Raw genomic sequence first — 13,805 nt, forward strand, 5'->3', positions numbered from 1 at the left:
ATGGACTTCAGAGTTGTCCTACCTTGTATGCAAGGGAGCTGGGGCATCTTTACACACCTGTTCCCATCAATCATTTGTTGAATGCTACTGCAGTGCATATCAGGGGATGCTTCTTAGGTACTTTGCAGACCTATAGAGAAGAGCCCTCCAGTAAAAAGATGGGGCTGCTGGTAGATGGAATTTGTAGCCTATGCAGGCTATAGAGGTAAGACCCCAGAAACAGGAGTACAACCACCAGTAGCCTACTGTAATTTGTGATCGCTTCACTTTGGTGCTGGATTATTAACAAATTGCTTGTTATGTACCTTGCATTAGTGACTCAGGGTCACAATTTCACTGGCTTGGGGGGTTAACCTAAAACCTGCCATTCGAGATTCAAAGGAATCTCTATGTACCCTAGTATTCTACTCGCCTTCCACTAATTTTACTACTAAGAATATACTTTTCCTGTTTCTACCACCACCCTCTGTTCATGATTTCCCGCCCCCCCAAAAGGTACTTTCTGTTTTTCTGCCTATCTGATACTTCTTGTTCTTTAAGATGTGGCCAAATTCCTACTTCTGGCAGGGAGCTTCTTATGATATCTTTGGTCTACACTGATTTCTTCCCCCCTGAGTTTCTCTTGCATCTTATTCTGCACCTGTTCCTTTGGTATGTCTTATCAACTTACGGTACATCACAGGGGGGATCCCTCACCAGCATGCATTTGAGAGATGCCAGGCAGTCCCTACTGTTTCCTTGTGGCTTTACTGCCTGTTATGGTTTGTGTCTGGATGTCCCCACAAAGCCTCCTGCAGTCATGGGGCGGGCTTCTAGAGCTTATGATTGATTCATGGTCCAATGTTGGGATTATGGTTGTGAGTGCTGCACCCGCCCTTGGGATGGGCAGTTTGCATACAATATAAGGATGGGGGAATGAGGCTTGCTTGCTACTCCTCCCTTTTGGCTTTCCTTGCTTTTGCTGTTTTCCACCGCCATGAATGTTTGCCCTCTGCCAGGTGCCATGCTGCTTTGGAGCCAGTCAAGTATGGACTGAAACCTCCACAAACTGTGAGCCAAATAAACTTTTCCTTCCTTAGTTTTGGCTGCCAGGTATTTTGTCTCAGCAAGGAGGGAAAAGTAACTGAGACAATACCCATCTCTATTCATGTTACATCCATTGATTTGTTACTTCGTGTCCATATCCCTCATAGGCATCAAATGAGCAATTGTGGTTGTATAATTTACTCATGTTTGTAATTCTAAGCTCTGGAAATTGAAAAGCTTTGGTAGTTGTCAACAGAGAACCAAAATAGGAAATTGTCTATGAGAACTACTAAAAGCACTGGGGCTCATCCTGAATGTTTCTGCAGATTTTAAGGAAAATCATCAGAAGAAAATTAGGTACCTCAGCTAGCTTTTATAGATGACACCGCCCCGATATTCCAAGTATTCTAAATGATAAGGAGACAAACACTGTTTCATTTCTACTCTTTGGATAACCAAGTGAGTTTTATATAAATTGTGCCCTGTTTATTTGTATTTTATGTACTTTCAGAGCATTAGGAACAGGGCAAGGAACATTGGAACAAGATTTAGAACTGCCTGGCTTTGCACAGTCTGCTGAGTGGCCTCGGGGAAGTCATTAAGCTGTCTTTATCTGCAAAGTGATGACCCAGATGAACCCCCATATCAGCTGTCAGGCACCACATCTGATTTTATGTTTGTCCTTTTTAAGAATGGAAGGCATTGTTTAAGATTTTAAATAGCAGGTGCTCTTTACCTGTATAATATGTATCATTACTTTTATGACACACTGTTTGAGATATCTGTGATTTTGTTGGGTGCTGAATCCTTATTGGGGGATGCTGTCCTAATGTTCTGACACTGCTGCTGGAGAGAACCAGTCTACTTCACAGTGTTCTGTTTGATATGATTTCTATGAATAGGTACACTATGGAGTGTATATATGTGTGTAATATTTTATCCATTCATTTGTACATGAACATTGGAGTTGCTTCTACACCTGGCTATAGTGAATGGTAGTGTTATGAACATGAATATACAAGCATCTCTTTGAGTCTCTGCTTTTAATTCCTTGGGGCTATTTATCCAAATGTGGAATTTCAAAATTATATGGTAATTCTATGTAATTTTTTAGAAACTTTCATATTGTTTTCCAGGTGGTTCTGTTTTGCATTCCCACCAACAATGTACAAGAGTTCCAGTTTCTCTACCTCCTCAAAAACTCTTATTTTCTATTGTGTTTTTTGTGTGTGTGAAGTAGGAAAGGTACTTTTTAAGAAGTATTAGATGAACAGATAAATGATTGAGGAAGCAGGTAACAAGGAAGGAAGGAGGAGGGAGTGAAGAAGGAATAAAGAAGAAACAGATGGACTTTAATCACTTTAGGCAGTTATACTCGTTATACCAAACAAATATAGTTTGGTTGGCAAATACAATATCAGTAGTAATGAAAATAGTATTTATAGTTAACTAGGATGTGCTTCATCAACACTTGCATTAGCATCCTTTATTCAGTATAGATTTATGCCAGCAGCAAAAGTATGATATTTTATAGCAGTAGATTCTAACCATAAATTATTTACATGACATCATAGTTTATATCTTTAATACTTTTGGAGTCTAAAATAATCCAGTGGAAACTTTTTATTATTTACAGTACTGAGGATTGAACCCGAAGAGCACTGGGTTACATCTCCAGAATTTTATTTTGAGATAGGGTCTTGCTAAATTGCTGGGACTAAATTCCCCTACCTCAGCTTCCCAAGAAGCTGGGTGTAGCCACCATGCCAGACTTGGAAAATTACAGCGGCATTAAGCTACTTTTAGTTTCTTCCCATTGAACTTCAGAGATAATTATCTGGATAGAAGTGTGAAAATTCCCTTTGGTGGCTTTAGTAATTCAGCCTATGTGACTAATATGTAAATATATTATATTTTCCCAGTGAAGAATTTTGAGTGGTTGTTGTAATATAGGGTGACAAATGGAGTAAGAGAACAAGTTCTACAGAGATTATGAGGCTTTAACCAGCACAGCTCCAAGTTATCACCAGTAGAATGTGACATTTGGAATAGGAAATGAATTAATGACACAGTAGTAGCTCAGTTCACAAACTTAATTTTCCACAATTTTGGTCGCAAACTGAACTGGATGAGAACAGAGTCAAATTCAGTGGTTAGGTTCAGTGGTATGGGAAAATTTGATTCAGTTTTCATCCAGTTCGGTTTATGACCAAAATAATGGAAAGAATAAAGTTCGTGAACCGAGGCACCACTGTGTATGAATGCAATAACATTTTCAAAATAGCTGTTCTAAGATATCTTAGAATAGAACTTTTAATAATAAATCAGTGATATGTTTTTAGAAGGCTACTTAAGTGCTGGAAGATACAAGCTTTATAGAAACAGTTCAGTTTGTCTCTTACATTGACTATTAGTGATGAGAAATCCATGTACAAAGTAATATGATTCATTTAAAAGTCACAAGAGAGAATTAAAAGTCACAAGAGAGAATTAATAGAAGAATGAATTTATCAGAGAATGAAATTCCTTGAAAATTGAAAAATTGTTCTTCAGTAAATAACTAGGCAGCCATGGAATGTTTGGCCCACCTGCTGTCCTGATGATTTTACTCTTTTGGCAGAATTGTCAGAGATCTTGTCTCCATGGAATTCTGTTCTTTTCAGATGTCACTAAAGGTCTTTTTTGCCAAAGTCTTCCCTGATTTAGAAGGAGTTTGTTTAAGAGCTGTAACTTGTACAGCCTTCATCCTCAAGGGAGTTTGGTGCTAGCTCTGCTTCAGGCCCTATGAGGCTGGGTGACCACAACTGTAGGGGTTTCCTTCTCTAGGGCTCAGTTTCTTCCCTGCAGAACATGGAGGTTGAGCTGAAGACCTGTTGTGCGAATGTTGAGACATTACTCATTCATTCAGCAGGACTCATGGGGACTCCTAAGAGAGATCAGCCTCTCTGTCAGCTTTGTTGAAAGATTTAAACTGTCAGACACAGAGGTTTCATGCCACACATTTCACAGGTGGGTTTTTTATTTATTAAAGAATCTATTTTTCAAGAAATTTCATTCCCTGCGAAATTTTGTGCTAGATATAATACTGTTACTGGTAGTTCAGTGGTGAGTAAAGCCAGGCAAATGTTCCTGCCCTTTGGTACGATATTTAGGTTCTAGTTAGAGAGAGAATCCCCAATCAAAGATCCACTTGAATAAACATGTGGCCACAGCGTAGTTGACTGCCATGAAGGGCTGACGGGAGCACATGGGGTGGGGAGCTCACAATAAGAAGGCTTCTTTCACCCCTGCAGGGAGATCAGGAAGGACCTCTTAGGGCAGCAACAGGCAACAGGCTCAAGAAGTGGCAGTGATGGAGAGGAATGAGCTTTGAATCCATGGAAGGTCCTAGGTTCTCATCCAGCACAGGGACTTCGCTGAGGTCACTGTAACTCTCTGCCTGTGATTTCCTCATCTTTAAAAATGGGACTCACATCAAGACCCTTTCAAAGTTACTGTAAGACTTCAGATGGATGACTTGTTTGACTTCACCTAGCATGACGCTGGCAAAGTACAACTTCATTTCATTTCTAAGAATAACCTTGGAGGCAGAGATGTACCGATTTGGTAATGGATTTTTAGCTTGGGAGAAAGAATGAATACAATTTTGAGGCTTCTTTCAAAAAGTTTGTGTCTATATTTTGCCCTGGAATATGCCTGTCTTCCCTTAATCATGAAGCTATATTTGAATCACTTAACTATGAAACTCAAGGGATAACATTGCTGCATGATTAAGTGACAGAGGCCCAAGGTTTGGAGACTGGCAAAAATTTAGATGTCCCTGACCTGACCCCTTAACATTTGCACTTGGGAGAAAGAGGCTGGATACGTGAACAGCACTGGAGTGAGAAACATCCCCTACCCCATATTCCTGTGCTCATCGGTATTGTCTCTCTGCTTAATATGCCATGCAAACTGGTTACTCTGAGGTGACTGCTGCTTGTGTCTGTACAGTTCCTCCTCCAGATAAACTTAGGCTGGTGCTCTCTCATAACTCAAGGTCTGACAATTACTCCTTTAATCTTACAAAAGCAAACAAGAGGACAGAAATAACCTATCAAATGTTTAAAACTAAAATGGCCAACAATAATAAATAATTGCTACAATAGCTTGAGGTCAGGGTCTTAATTTATTGGAGGCCATTCAAGAATTTGAAACTCTTCTCTAAGTTAATTTTTTACATCTTGTTTGGATCCTCAGAGCTCTTGCTTCCAATCCAAGGCCATCAGATTTCTCATTGTACATATTATTCTTGCTGATGTGCCAGATATGCAGAAGACTGAGATTCCCTGTCCATAGATGGGTGATGATGATTCCTCCCCCTAAAATTTGTATTTCAAAGTACTGCAGCCTGTTGAGAGTTTCACTAATTCTCTTCTCTTCCATGCTGTATTAGTTGTATTAATGGTTGGAAATGACAAAAACATGTGCTGGTTAGCTGAAGCAGGAAAGGAATTTATTGAAAAGTCTTCAGTACAAAGGCCAAAAGCCTGAGATACCAACATGGGCAGAAAATAAGGCAGGCTTAGCTCAGGATGTCATCTCGGGGCACTCAGTCCTCCAGTAGCCACCTCAAGTAATCTCAGAAGGGCCTGTGCCTTTGTGTAACCCTCAAAACTCATAGACCCATGTGGGAGCATCTGGCACACATCAGGTCACTTGACCACTCTTAGATCACATGACTATACTTAGGTGCCCACACCAAGTGACCATAAAGTGGAGAGAGGGTCTGCCCTCCTTTTATTGATATTCTCCTCCAATCTATCTTAAGAGCTCCCCAAGCCAAGAAAATGTCAAAATACTGAGTGGCCAAAAATAGCAGCTGCCTACTATGCAAACCCTCACTCACATGCTGCGTCATACTTTCTAATAACTGAGTGGCCACTGATAAGAGTTTATTTTTTCCAAAGCTCATATCACATATTAAATCATCAATTGTATGTACATCTGCATTGGTATCCTCCTCCTCCTCTCATTCTCATCACCATTATTGTCCTTGCCCAGTTCACTCCCTTATTCTCCTGGGCTATCATTTCTTCCATCTCCTCACCCATCAAACCTTTACCTTCCTTCTCTTCCCCATCCCAGTCTTGGACTGTGCTTCCCTTTTATGGCAGAATCACCAAGGAACCTGCATGTTCTTTCTGCCCCATCCACCACAGCATCTGCAGGGTGTCTTATGCTTCATTTCTTTCCCACCCACTTGCCTTCTATTTCCTTATCAGACCCCACTCCCTGTCATATCTTCATTACTTATTCCCTTTGTGGGGAATCCATCGCATTAGCATACAAATATACTATGAGATTTCCCATCTTAAAAAAAAAAAAAAAAAAAAAGTCCCTTGGGCATTCTTCTTCCACTAGCTACCATACTATTTTTCTGCTCCTTTACACAGGATAAAAAACTCCCCTAGATAGTTGTCTGTACTCACCATTCCCATTTATTCTCTTCCTATGTCTCTTAAACCTATTCCAGTCAAGCTTTCATCCCATGACTCCCACTACACTGTTCCTATGCAGATCACCAATGACTTCCAGATAGCTAATTCCAGGGGCCAGTTCTAATTTTTCAGGTTATTTTGACCTATCTGTCATGTTGGACAAAGTTGGCCACTCCTTCCTGGGAATTTATTTTCTGTGTTCACTGAGGTACTATCTCCCTTGATTTTTTTCCTACCTCCCCAGCCTCTCCTTGGTCTCCTTTGCTGCTTGTCCTCACCTTAGGCTCCTAAATGTGAGACCACTTCTCTCCTACACTTGTTCCTAGCATCCCATTTAGTCAGTTCTGAATGTACATTGTCAGCCCTGATGCCTTCTTCCACTCTAGACTTATGCCACCAGCTGCCTCAATATCTCCTTTAAAATCCCATAGTCAAAAAAAAACCAAAAAACTCCTAGTTATTTGGATTTTCTCTGGTAAACCTTCTCTACCCACAGTATTTCCAATCTCACTGAATGACAAGTCTTCTGCTTGATAAATTCAAAAACGCTGAAGCTGTCTTTGGCTCTTTTTTTCTTAAACCCTTCCTGAGAAAAAGCTGTTGGTTCAGCCTTCAAAACATACCCCGAGTATGACTTCCCCTCACTGCCTCAGCTGTCCCTACCCTCTCTGAGGTGTCTCACACCTGAATTATTGCAGGAACTTCCTCACCAGGATTCCTGCTTCTCCCCTCACTGTTCCATAGATCGTTCCCATCATGGCCAGTGTGAGTCTCTCAACGTGCATGCCGGGTCACACCACTCCTTGGCTCTGGGCCCTGCAAGGGCTCCTGTCTGGCTCACAGTGGAATGCAGGTGATGGCTCCCAAAGCCTTGTGGCATCTGCCAGTCCCACCTCCTCACCTGTCTAAGCTCATCTCCTCTTGCCCACTCCTCTCCAGCCACACTGGCCTCCTTCCTGTTCCTTGAACACATCAGGTGCACATCTACCTCAGAGACTTTCTGCACTGGGTACTGGACCCTGCATATCTTGTTCCTCTTCTTTTTTAGGTGCTTACTTAGGGGTCACCTCATTAGTGAGGCTTTTGTGATCACTGTATTTAAAATCATAGCTCACTTCCCCTTTAAGCATGGCACTTTCTGCCCTCATGTGTTCTCCAGTATGACATTTATAAAATAAATATTTTATGACCTATCTATTCTGCCTTGAGCAACAAGACCTCTGTTTTGTTCACTGCTTTTCCCCTAACAGGTAGTGACCAGAATGTAGTAGGTGCTCAAAAATAACCAAATGAATGAATTAATTCCATGGATAGATTATTGTTACAGTTTTACAAGTTTGAAATAGAGGGTTTCCTCAGAGCCACATAAGGGTCTAGTGTTAGGCAAGGCAGAGCCATGTGTCTTAGGGATACCGGGGCTCATGGTGCCAACTGCCCCAGGACATGTGCCTTGGTTGGTGGAGTTCCTAGGACTTGTAGTTCTAACCCCAGTTTCTGCCCCCACTGTCAACAACCCTGATACATCATGTTGTATTAGTATAAGCCTCAGAGTATTAATTGCTGTGTATTTTTCATTGCAGTGTTGATGAGAAAACCCCCTATCTAGCTTTAGGGGCTGTGAAGAATATCTCCCTAAACATTTCCATCTCCAACCTTGGGGACGATGCCTATGATGCCAATGTATCCTTCAATGTGTCCCGGGAGCTCTTCTTCATCAACATGTGGCAGAAGGTAAGGAAGACATCCCTGAAGGAGAGCTTCTGCTCACTTGCTGACTTTCTGGATAGCTTGGGGTATACATTGGTTCTACAAAGACTTTATGTGGAATACTGGGGATTTTAGAGGTTTTGTTTTTTCCATCCCAGACTTAGCATGTGTTAGTACAGCCAAAGAGGCAGCCATAAACACCCTGGAATAGTGTTGCTATCTTGTACTGTCTCCCATCCCTTTCCTCTTGTTGACCCTCCTGCTATCGCTTTATGTCTGGCTCCTTTTCCAAGTCAGTAGTTACTGTCTCCAGCACATTCAAGTTCTAGAAGATTCTAGTTTTGGTTGTGAAAAATTAGTAAGGACAGACAGATCACTGCTTATCATTCTGTATCATCAGTAATATACTTTTTGTTTTCTGTTAGACAGTCATCTATATCGGCCTACACTTTGACATATTTATTTGTTCCTGCTGTATTCAAGTAAACTGGGGAAATAAAATTATTTCCATGAACTAAGTGAGGCGTGACTCAAGAAAAAAGAAGTTGATGTTATCTCTCTCCCATGATACCCCTCAACTTTTGGGGAGACAGAGGAGCAAGCTCCTCAGCAGGCAGCCAGGATAGTAAGTAGCCTCACACAAAGCCCATTCTACCCAGTTGCTCTGTTCAAGCTGCTCAGATGGGAATCATTGCAGCTCTTCACAGTGTTTACAGCATTGAGCTGTGGTACCTTGGGCTCTGTGTTGAAGGGAACCAAAACCACTTTCTCCCTTCCTCTCACTGAGCACATTGGTGCCCCCAGGTGCATATTTAAGCAGGCAGGCAGCCTTCTGTTCAGGAAGTCATCCTGCCAGGCTCAACTGTTTTGACAAGACTGTGCCAACTTTACTGAGCCTAGGGGGCAATGGAAGCACATAGAGCCAACCAGAATGACAGTGCTTCCAGAACTTTCCAAGAAGTCATCTCAAATTCTGCTATTTAATAGCTCTCAGAAGCCTCTGGGTTGCAGCTCACAGAAGCAGTCAAAGACTGTGGGTATGAGGAGAATGGTTTACTCAGGGACCAGAGCTAGGTAACTCAGTACTATGGTAAGTAAAGGAGGTGGTTAGTAACTGGGTCATTAGACATACAGACTGTTCTTACTTAGGACCTATGACGGAGATTTTTCTGTGGCCTCAGGCTTAGACATAGCTATCCTTTTCCTGGGCATTTTGGCACTTTTTTGTTTGTTTGTTTGTCTTTTAACCTCTGGACATAGTCTGTGACTGATTAGGATTTCATTCTTGCTATCAATTGTTAGAGTGCAGAGCTGGCCTCTGTCAAACTATAGGACTTGGCCTGTTATTTTATTTTATTTTATTTTTTATTTTAAAGAATAAAAGAAGGATAACAATAATGGGGGGGCTTACCAAATTACAGACAAAGTGGTAGGAAATTATCAATGGTTATTGTTTTACATATTGTTATCTATAAGATAGTTTCTCAGTGGCCTGTTATTTTATAAACCAGGTAGCATCCAGCATCTTTCTTTGCTTACTTCATCATGTTTTTCTTCTTGGCATGATAGCTATATAATCTTCTGCCATATGGATATGCTATAAATCACCTTCAAATTCTGCTTATTACATAGGCAGATTATTTCGTTATTCATTTAGAAACTGCATAATAATCCTCCATATGGATATTGTGAATTGCCTACAAATTCTTATTAGATATTTAGATTGTTTCTAGTTTTTAATATTCTTACAGATAATATTATGATGCATGTATTTTATATATCAGGTATCAGCAAATCCTTAGTTCTGTAACTGTACAAGGGATGGGAGTTAGCATTTTGACCACTCACTATATACCAGGGACCTTATGTACATCTCCCCATTTCTTCTTCACTACATGGGATCCAGTGCATGTGATTTACTGATGAATCCTCTCAGGAGAAGACAGGAGGAGGCAGTATAGGAAAGCGGAAGAGGTGGCTATCAGGTGAAGGCTAGATTTGACATATGAGGTAGAAAGAGATTGGAGGACTTAACAGACTTATCTCCCCCTTGAAGGTACAGAAGATAGCATCTTTTTCTACCCCTGCATCATCACTGGCCACACGGTCAAGGGTAGTGAATTGCCTCCCTTTCTGGACAAAGAGGCTCTAGTCAGTCAAGGGCAGTGTACCTGAGAATGGCACAGGTCTGAGTCACTAGTCACTATAGCTGACCATGGAGAACAGGGAGGTTCTGGGCAGAAAGTTGACAAAGTATCAGGGGCCCTTTGAAATGTGCTGAGCATTACTGTAAGAATGGTAGCAGGGCACAAAGGCATCACAAAGGTGTATGGAGGCTGAACACCCAGAAAAACAGATGAGCAACATGACCCCCAGTGCAATAGGAGAAGGAATGATAAACAAATTCCAACAGCCACACTGTAAGGTTGATCAAACAGGGATATAAGTGGCTTCACACAAATCTGGGCAAGTTTCTAGCAGCACCTATGTGGGGAGTGAGGTACAGTGAGTGGTGGAGAGCTCACATAACCTGTTTAGCATGCAGAGACTTTGCAGAATGAACACAGGTCCTACAGAAAGATTCTAACTCATAAACCAAGAGAAGCACAGGTTCAGTTACAGATGGAAAGCATAACTTTTAAAACGATTATTAATAGGGAACATAAGTAAAAATTTCAGAGCCTCCACTTCTGTCCTTAAGGAAACTCAAGAAAAAAAAATGACAGTGAAAGATTAGGTATTTAAACAGTAGAAAGGATGAAAATGGAATGGATGGGGAGGCGAGGTTGTCGCTGGGATAAGGAAATGTTCTAATGAGACCAAAAAAGCAGTGGCAGAGTCAAAGTGTGTATGATGAGGAGGAAAGAGCTGCAACAGCAGGGCAGGAATTGGATTCATTGTTGTGGAGCGGTATTTGAGAAGACCCATGAAAATTTGGAGAAAAGGAACAAGCTAATGAAAAGAGGTAACAGTAAAGAGTATAATACAAAAGGTGGGAAATGGAGAATCAACAAAGAGAAAATGATTTAAAAAACACTGGACTCCCAGTCCCCGCGCACCCTGCGCCCAGTGAGCAAGTGTTCCAGGAGCTGCCGGTCCCACGGTTTGAGTCTGTGCTTTGCTCCCACCCTCACGGTTCCCAGCTGAAACTCGCGGACAGAGCCAGGTATTTCCCATCTACTTCCTGAGGGCAGAGTGGGCAACCCAGGACCCCGCCACCTTTACAGACTGAGTCTCTCCCCTCCCTACACCTGTGGCAGAGAGGAGGTCCTCACTCAGAAGCCCCAGGGAATTCTCTGGCTGAGGGCGGGGTGTGTAGCCTCTCCCAGTCCCCGCATGCCCTGTGCCGAGTGAGCAAGTGCTCCGGGAGCTGCTGGCCCTACCGTCCGAGACTGTGCTTTGCTCACACAGCCATGGTTCCCAGCTGAAACTCGCAGACAGAGCCAGGTATTTCCCATCTACTTCAGATATTTCCCATCTACTTCCTGAGGGCAGAGCTGGCGACCCAGGACCCCGCCACCATTACAGATTGAGTCTCTCCCCTCCCTGCACCCACGGCAGAGAGGACATCCTCACTCAGAAGCCCCAGGGACTTCTCTGGCTGGGTGCAGCGCGTGTAGCCTCTCCCAGTCGCCACGCGCCCTGTGCCCAGTGAGTGAGTGCTCCAAGAGCTGCCGGTCCCGTGGTTCGAGTCCGTGCTTTGCTCACACTGCCACGGTTCCCAGCTGAAACTCGTGGACAGAGCCAGGTATTTCCCATCTACTTCCTGAGGGTGGAGCAGGTGACCCAGGACCCCGCTGCCATTACAGACTGAGTCTCCCCTCCCTGCACCCGTGGCAGATAGGAGATCCTCACTCAGAAGCCCCAGGGACTTCTCTGGCTGGGGGCGGGGTGTGTAGCCTCTCCCAGTGCTCATGTGCCCTGCGCCCGGTGAGCTAGTGCTCCGGGAGCTGCTGGTCCCGTGGTTCGAGTCTGTGCTTTACTTTCACCCAGACCCCCTAGCGGGTCGAAGGCATAGGCAGTCTGTGACCGCTACCCATCCGGCCTGCATCTGGTTCCTGTATGTGTCCTGAACTGACTGGAGACACAGAATCAGGTGGTTCACAAACTGAAGACTCTGCAGTTTGTGTCTGGATTTTGCCTATACCTTGAACTGCCTGGGGACATAGGTCCACTGGACCGAGATTGTCACATCAGTGCAACCCAAGTCTAGGTCATGCACGTGCCCTGAACTGCAAGGGGATGCTGGATCAGACGGTCGGCCATCAGCTGACATCAGTGCCCGTGTCTGACAAAGGGGATAACCTGATACAAATCAAATACTGCCGGAAAACCCGAGACTAGGTAGTGCTTCTCAGAGGTCACTGAGGGGCAAACCTGACCAACAGGAAAACTAGGGACACTAGTGGTCTTGGCTGAGCAGCTACTGAAGAGAGAAACTGAGCTTTCTGCATCTGGTAGCAAACATGACAAAATGAAGGACTAAAACAAATCCCAGAACTCCACCCCACTCAGAACAAGTCCAGGAGACATGGACATAGGAGAACTTGGAAAAACACATGCCTGAAATAGCTGAAATGATTGCAATGGAGGTAAAGAAACAACTGCATAAGGCAATAGAAGAGATGAGATCAGAAATAATTTCTCAGGCAAAAAGCAAAATGACAATAATAATGAAGGAACTCCTCAAAAAGTCTGAAGAAGAAACATATAAGAAAATAGGAGAACAAAGGCAAGGGTCAGAAGTGTTCAATGAAAAATATAGAAAGGACTTAGAACGCATGAACCAGATTCAAAGAGACTTCCAGGAAAACAAACCTGCCATTGAAAGCTACCAAGATTGCTTGAATGAAGCTGAAGATAGAATCTCAGACTTTGAAGACAGCATGGCAGCTAGCGACCGTGAAAGAAAGGATCTCGTAAAATCAAAAAGGATCCAGGAAAAGTCAATTCAACAGCTGCAAGATGAGGCAAAGAGGAATAATGTATGACTTATAGGAGTCAGTGAAACAGCAGGAAGCAACACAACTGACATAAAAAGATTATTTGCAGAAATAATAGCAGAAAATTTCCCAAGGATGGAAACAGAACCTGATATACACCTCCATGAGGCATATAGAACTCCAAACAACCACAACCAAACTAAAACTACACCCAGACATAAAACAGTCAAGTTCCCAGATCTCCAGCAAAAGAACAGAATATTAAAAGCTGCTAGAGAAAAGAGACAGATTACCTATAAAGGAAAGCCCATCAGAACCACGGCAGACTTCTCAGCACAAACCATCCAATCGAGCAGAGCTTGGAGTGAAGTATTACAGGTCCTGAGACAGAACTGCTTCCAACCAAGACTGATGTACCCTGCCAAACTATCCCTCAAATTCAATGGAGATAAAATATTTTCACGACAAAGAACAACTGAAGAACTTCATGAGTGCCAGGCAAGCATTACAAAGAGTACTAAAAGATATCCTAGACAGAGAAAAATCTGACCGGAATTTCAAGAACAACAGTAGGAATGAAACGTCAAGAAGAGCAAGCAAGTAAACAGGTAGAAAAAGTAGGACACCAACGCAAGTAAATAACATGACA

The 13,805-nt window shown here is 42.8% G+C and overlaps 1 protein-coding gene across 1 annotated transcript in view; it reads left to right on the top strand.

The window, feature by feature from the left end:
* The window catches only part of Itga9 (integrin, alpha 9), a gene marked incomplete at its 5' end in the record, with an annotated part of 332,049 nt that overhangs the window by 194,334 nt on the left and 123,910 nt on the right, over positions 1-13,805 (top strand). The window contains 1 exon segment of the mRNA XM_013513777.1: positions 8,087-8,237. Coding sequence (XP_013369231.1) covers positions 8,087-8,237 — 151 coding nt within the window.

This window comes from Chinchilla lanigera, unplaced genomic scaffold (assembly GCF_000276665.1).
Source record: "Chinchilla lanigera isolate Chin_1 unplaced genomic scaffold, ChiLan1.0 scaffold00020, whole genome shotgun sequence".
In the NCBI taxonomy this organism is placed as follows: Eukaryota; Metazoa; Chordata; class Mammalia; order Rodentia; family Chinchillidae; genus Chinchilla; species Chinchilla lanigera.